The sequence below is a fragment of the Tachysurus fulvidraco genome, chromosome 4 (assembly GCF_022655615.1).
Source record: "Tachysurus fulvidraco isolate hzauxx_2018 chromosome 4, HZAU_PFXX_2.0, whole genome shotgun sequence".
In the NCBI taxonomy this organism is placed as follows: Eukaryota; Metazoa; Chordata; class Actinopteri; order Siluriformes; family Bagridae; genus Tachysurus; species Tachysurus fulvidraco.
In genome coordinates, this window is record NC_062521.1 from 85,001 (window position 1) to 92,500 (window position 7,500).

Sequence of the window (7,500 nt, forward strand, 5' to 3'; positions counted from 1 at the left end):
GATTTCCCTTCATTCAGGGACGACAGTTTGAGGTAATGCACCCTTTGAGAGTGTGAGTGTGTGTGTGTGTGTGTGTGTGTGTGTGTGTGTGTTTCTGAGTGTGTTTGTTTATATATCAGTGAAATTTCATTTGTTTCATTAGAAACTGTTGGTGGAATCAGGGGGAGAGCCTGTAAATAACAATTTGGCTAGAGCTGATTTAACGTGTGTGTGTGTGTGTGTGTGTGTGTGTGTGTGTGTGTGTGTGTGTGTGTGTGTGTGTGTAGTTGAAGATCCTGGTGGAGGAAGATGTGTATAAAGTGGCTGTAGATGGAATTCATGTTCTGGAGTACGAACACCGAGCAGGAGGAATGGAGCAGGTCACACTGCTGAGGGTCTACGGAGACGTGACTTTATACAGCGTCGCCCCTTCTATCATCTAACACACACAAACATACACACATTTTTGTTTGTTTTTTTTTAAATATGGAATTCAGGTTAAAACAGTGAAACACTGAACTCACTCACTTAACATCATGATTCCAAACACCACTAAATTGTGTCTGTGTTGGATGAACACACTTCTCAGCTGTTAACAGATTTCTGTGAGACATTTGATCTAGTGATAAAATTTCAGCGTTATCGTGAGTGTGTGTGTGTGTTTTCAGGAGCAACACTACAACAGCTGTGAGGTTAGAGTGTGAATATTATCTTCATCAGTATTCTAAATCTTATTCCTCTTTATTTCCTTCTCTCAGACTCTGTACTAAAACACAGGTTGAGAATCAGAATAGATTTATATTTCTTTATTTTATTTTATTATTTCCGAGCTGCAGTATAAATGTGAAGCTCAGAGCTGGATGATGAGATATTACACGTTATTACGTTACACTAGATCTATGCTGGAACAGTGAGGCTTCTGAGCCGCACCGAGTGGAAACGTCCTGCTAACGACTCAGTGCTTCAGTGATGTTTTAATGAGACACGACTGGCATGTTAATAAACAGTGTTGAGTCACGGGACACGGCGTTAACTGACAGGATTATTAGCATGACCTTATATGGCACACTAATAGCTTAATCAAATAATAATTTGCTTAATTTATATATTTATATCTGTCCAGCTTTGCGCAAATGTCACGTTTATTAGCAGATTATCAGGTAAATTATGATAAAAACAGATGTTTTGTGTTAAAGTCTTTGCAGTGACGATAGTAAAAGATTAAAAGCTTAAAAACTATTAATGATTATAAAGCTTTCACTTAACACTGACTCGGTAAATTGCTCCTTAATATGCAATAATAATTAATCAAACTTTTATAGTTACCAACAGAATAATAAATGACTAATATAATCAATAAAAAGTGCACTAGTGCATATTCACTAGTGTTTCATTAAAAAAAATAATTATAATAATTTTTGTGAATGAAATTAACTTTTGCTTTTTTCTGGATTGGAAGAGCTGCTGCATCAATAAACTACTGCTGTATTGTAATGAGTGCAGTTTGTTATTGGACATTTTGTAACAGGACATGAAACAATACACACATAAATAACACTATACTATACACACATAAATAACACTATACTATACAATACACACATAAATAACACTATACTGTACAATACACACATAAATAACACTATACTATACAATACACACATAAATAACACTATACTATACAATACACACATAAATAACACTATACTATACAATACACACATAAATAACACTATACTGTACAATACACACATAAATAACACTATACAATACACACATAAATAACACTATACTATACAATACACACATAAATAACACTATACTATACAATACACACATAAATAACACTATACTATACAATACAGACATAAATAACACTATACTATACAATACACACATAAATAACACTATACAATACACACATAAATAACACTATACTATACAATACACACATAAATAACACTATACTATACAATACAGACATAAATAACACTATACTATACAATACAGACATAAATAACACTATACTATACAATACACACATAAATAACACTATACAATACACACATAAATAACACTATACTATACAATACACACATAAATAACACTATACTATACAATACACACATAAATAACACTATACAATACAATACACACATAAATAACACTATACAATACACACATAAATAACACTATACTATACAATACACACATAAATAACACTATACTGTACAATACACACATAAATAACACTATACTATACAATACACACATAAATAACACTATACAATACACACATAAATAACACTATACTATACAATACACACATAAATAACACTATACTATACAATACACACATAAATAACACTATACTATACAATACACACATAAATAACACTATACTATACACACATAAATAACACTATACTATACAATACACACATAAATAACACTATACTGTACAATACACACATAAATAACACTATACTATACAATACAGACATAAATAACACTATACTATACAATACACACATAAATAACACTATACAATACACACATAAATAACACTATACTATACAATACACACATAAATAACACTATACTATACAATACACACATAAATAACACTATACAATACAATACACACATAAATAACACTATACTATACAATACACACATAAATAACACTATACTATACAATACACACATAAATAACACTATACTATACAATACACACATAAATAACACTATACTATACAATACACACATTAATAACACTATAATACAGAATATATAACAGATCAGTTCTGTACATAGTGTGTGAGTGTAAATAACAATATAGTGTAATATTATACTTTAGTACACTATACAGCAGCAGTAGTGTGTAATATATACAGATGATGTGATGACTGACAGTCCTGATAATGCAGCACTTATAGATGAAGCAGTGAATATAATGATGGTGAGGTGTTAATCAGGGTGATTGTCTGGGGTAAGGAACTGTTCCTGTGTCTGGGAGTTTTAGTAAAGTTCTGTAGCACCTGAGAGAAGGGCGGAGCTGAAAGAGGGCGTGTCCAGGGTGTGAAGGGGCAGTAGTGATGTTTACTGCCCCGTTTCTGGTTCTTGTGTCCTACAAGTCCTGGGGGGTGGGCCGGGGGGCAGCAGTTATTATATCTGCTGTTGTTCCTGTCCTGTTTAGTTGCTGCACCAAACCACATGGTGATGATGTGAACAGGACAGATTCTATGACTGCAGTTGTAACAAGCGAGAGAACAAAAGTAAAAGTAGTTCTGTCGCTACTCGATCCGTACAGCAACACGATCGGTTCCGCGCATGTGCGAAATGACGTCACTTCCTGTCATCACCCACCGCAGTTTCGGAGATTAACGCTATCCTTACCGTTGTCATAGCACTTTATTTGTATTGCTCGTTTAATGTGTGTATTGTGTGTAAGTTTGTTTACTCTAACTTGTTTTTATGGTATTGTTGTCCTAAACAATCACTAAAATATATAAAGTGTTTAAGGTTAATATGTGACACAAAATAAAACGTATGAGAAAATGTAGTCAAATTAAACTATAGTTTACATGTTACGGAAATACAGATGTGTGTGTTTACATTTACAAACACAGGACTAAACTGATTTATTCATAAATTAATTTGTTCCCTCCCTCCCTCCCTCCCAGAACATGGCATTGACCTTTAAGCCTTTCTTATCAATGCAGTAGGACAAAAATGTTTCCACGTCCTCTTGACATTGAAAAATAAACATAAAGTCATCCTGTGCCTCAGAGAATTCATCACACACGACCCTTTTGAGGGCAGTTTTTATTTTTTTATGTTTTATTTTCCGGGAGGGAGGGAACAAATTAATTTATGAATAAATCAGTTTAGTCCTGTGTTTTTGTAAATGTAAACATCTGTATTTCCCAAATTATGTGTAACATGTAAACTATAGTTTAATTTTGTGTCACATATTAACCTTAAAAAATTATATATTATTTTATTATTTTATATTTATATAAAATATAATTATATATATATATATATATATTAGTGATTGCTCAGGACAACAATACCATAAAAACAAGTTAGAGTAAGCAAACTTGCACACAAAACAGACATTAAACGAGCAATATTATTAAATGTTGTAAGGCGGACATAAGAGTTGCAAATAAAGTGCTATGACAACGGCAAGGATAGCGTTAATATCCGACACTGCCGTCGGCGATGACAGGAAGTGACGTCATTTCGCACATGCGCGGTAACGATCGTGTTGCTGGTACAGATCGTGTAGCGACACCCTTTTCCGGAGTGTTTGTGACGTCACGACGCTGTGATCCCGCTCCTGGCCTGCAGGTGTCAGTACAGCGCTGTGTTTTGAGCACGGCGCTATAACAGCACTTTCACCTCCAGCTGTATAAATCTGCTATTAAACACTTTAATAAAAGTGCATTTAAGTGTCAGAGACAGAAAGGAGGAGTGAGATGAACGGATTAACACACAGCTCACACTCAGCTCTGGAGATCCAGCTCAGGAGAGGCCCTGCTGGTGAGGGTTATTGTTATTATTATTATATCACTGACGTGCATTAGCATGTATGCTAACTGTTTATCGCCTGCAACTTTCTGTGGAGTAAAATTAGTTTTATTTACTCATTAGTCATTAGTGAAATCCTGTGAGGGTTAGTGTTAGTGTGTGTAAGTGTGTGTAAGAGTGTGTAAGTGTGTGTAAGAGTGTGTAAGTGTGTGTAAGAGTGTGTAAGAGTGTGTAAGAGTGTGTAAGTGTGTGTAAGAGTGTGTAAGTGTGTGTAAGAGTGTGTAAGAGTGTGTAAGAGTGTGTAAGTGTGTGTAAGTGTGTGTAAGAGTGTGTAAGTGTGTGTAAGAGTGTGTAAGTGTGTGTAAGAGTGTGTAAGTGTGTGTAAGAGTGTGTAAGTGTGTGTAAGTGTGTGTAAGTGTGTGTAAGAGTGTGTAAGTGTGTGTAAGAGTGTGTAAGTGTGTGTAAGTGTGTGTAAGAGTGTGTAAGTGTGTGTAAGTGTGTGTAAGAGTGTGTAAGTGTGTGTAAGAGTGTGTAAGTGTGTGTAAGAGTGTGTAAGTGTGTGTAAGTGTGTGTAAGTGTGTGTAAGAGTGTGTAAGTGTGTGTAAGAGTGTGTAAGTGTGTGTAAGTGTTAATGTGTGTGTAAGTGTTGGTGTGTGTAAGTGTTGGTGTGTGTAAGTGTTGGTGTGTGTAAGTGTTGGTGTGTGTAAGTGTTGGTGTGTGTAAGTGTTGGTGTGTGTAAGTGCTAGTGCTAGGGTGTGTGTAAGTGCTAGTGCTAGGGTGTGTGTAAGTGCTAGTGCTAGGGTGTGTGTAAGTGCTAGTGCTAGTGTGTGTGTAAGTGCTAGTGCTAGTGTGTGTGTAAGTGCTAGTGCTAGGGTGTGTGTAAGTGCTAGTGCTAGTGTGTGTGTAAGTGCTAGTGCTAGGGTGTGTGTAAGTGCTAGTGCTAGGGTGTGTGTAAGTGCTAGTGCTAGGGTGTGTGTAAGTGCTAGTGCTAGTGTGTGTGTAAGTGCTAGTGCTAGTGTGTGTGTAAGTGCTAGTGCTAGTGTGTGTGTAAGTGCTAGTGTGTGTAAGTGTGTGTAAGTGCTAGTGCTAGTGTGTGTGTAAGTGCTAGTGTGTGTAAGTGTGTGTAAGTGCTAGTCTTGGTGTGTGTGTAAGTGTGTGTGTAAGTGTTAGTGTGTGCTAGTGTGTGTAAGTGCTAGTCTTGGTGTGTGTGTAAGTGTGTGTGTAAGTGTTAGTGTGTGCTAGTGTGTGTAAGTGCTAGTCTTGGTGTGTGTGTAAGTGTGTGTGTAAGTGTGTGTAAGGGTTAGTGTTAGTGTGTGTGTAAGTGTGTGTAAGGGTTAGTGTTAGTGTGTGTGTAAGTGTGTGTAAGGGTTAGTGTTAGTGTGTGTGTAAGTGTGTGTAAGGGTTAGTGTTAGTGTGTGTGTAAGTGTGTGTAAGGGTTAGTGTTAGTGTGTGTGTAAGTGTGTGTAAGGGTTAGTGTTAGTGTGTGTAAGGGTTAGTGTAAGTGTGTGTTAGTGTGTGTGTGTAAGTGTACACACACATACACACACGCACACACACACACACACACAAACTAGAATTTCTGATTGTGTGTGTGTGTGTGTGTGTGTGTGATATTTTATCTTATATTTAATCATTAATTTTTATTCAGCTGTTGTCTGTATTGTAAACATGTATTTTATTAGAATTTATATTTAAATATAATTATTAAATATACATAAATTTATTCACTTCCCTTTGTTTTAAATAAAATGTTATTTATTGTCTTTGGATTTATGTATTTAGTATTTTGTATATAAAAATATGGTTAGATTTATTATTTATTGAGTATTTATTTCTGTTTATTTGTTGTATATTAAACTAGTCATGTTTATTTTATTATTAATTGTTTACTATTAGTTATTTATTAACTGTTTTTTTTATTAAATCTGTTAATTGGTTATTTATTAAATGATTTATTTTATTAATCAACGATGTTATGGACCTGTATAATACATGGGGGGAGGGGGGTGTTATTTAAACACTACACACTGGTCACTTTATTAGGAACACTGCAGTAACACTGGGCTAAAGCTGAACCTCCTCACACTGTTCCTGCAGATGTTTCAGGAGTTTGTTCCAGCTGTGACGCTCTACTACATCACAATTTATGAACGAGTGTAAAATGAACACTTACAGTACACTGTTGTGTGTGTGTGTGTGTGTGTGTGTGTGTGTTTGCAGGTCTGGGCTTTAACATTGTGGGCGGAGTTGATCAGCAGTATGTGATGAATGACAGCGGGATTTATGTGGCCAAGATCAAAGAGGACGGAGCAGCAGCACTCGATGGCCGACTGCAGGAAGGAGACAAGATCCGGGCTTTGGTAACCACGCTACACGCGCTACCACGCACACACGCACGCACACGCGCCACACTGCGCATCACGGCACACTGCCACGGCACACTCGCACACGCGCATCACGCGCCACACGCCACACCCACGCACGCACACGCGCACACGCGCACCACGCGCAACACTCGCTACACGCGCATCCACGCACGCTACACCGCGCACACGCACACACGCACGCACACCGCGACACACGCGCACACGCTGCACGAACGGCGCACACGCGCACACGCACGCACACGGCCACACGCTGCAACACGCTCACATCGCACAACACGCACGCACCCGCGCACTACGGCACACAACGCACGCACACGCGCACTACGCGCACACGCGCACACGCAACGCACACGCGCACCACGCTCACACGCACACACGCCGCGCGCGCACGGCGCGCACCGCGCGCCACGCACAACGCACGCCACGCACACACGCACGCGCACACACGCACGCACGCACACGCGCACCACACGCACGCACACGCACGCACACACGCACACGCGCACACGCACACACGCACGCACACGCAGCACACGCACGCGCACACACGCACACGCACGCGCACACGCACACACAGGCACGCACGCACGCGCAC

General features: G+C 38.4%; 2 protein-coding genes across 2 annotated transcripts in view; both read left to right on the forward strand.

The window, feature by feature from the left end:
- The window catches only part of lgals3a (lectin, galactoside binding soluble 3a), a 9,531-nt gene extending 8,058 nt beyond the window's left edge, over window positions 1-1,473 (forward strand). The window contains exons 5-6 of the mRNA XM_027134606.2: window positions 1-32; window positions 267-1,473. The exon at window positions 1-32 is cut by the window's left edge and continues 125 nt beyond it. Of these exons, the coding sequence (XP_026990407.1) occupies window positions 1-32; window positions 267-422 (188 nt within the window). The 3' untranslated portion in view covers window positions 423-1,473. The remainder of the gene's footprint in view (window positions 33-266) is intronic.
- A 2,769-nt stretch (window positions 1,474-4,242) lies between these two features.
- The window catches only part of LOC125141073 (synaptojanin 2 binding protein), a 24,443-nt gene continuing 21,185 nt past the window's right edge, over window positions 4,243-7,500 (forward strand). Inside the window, exons 1-2 of the mRNA XM_047812711.1 lie at window positions 4,243-4,530; window positions 6,739-6,874. Coding sequence (XP_047668667.1) covers window positions 4,467-4,530; window positions 6,739-6,874 — 200 coding nt within the window. The 5' untranslated portion in view covers window positions 4,243-4,466. The remainder of the gene's footprint in view (window positions 4,531-6,738; window positions 6,875-7,500) is intronic.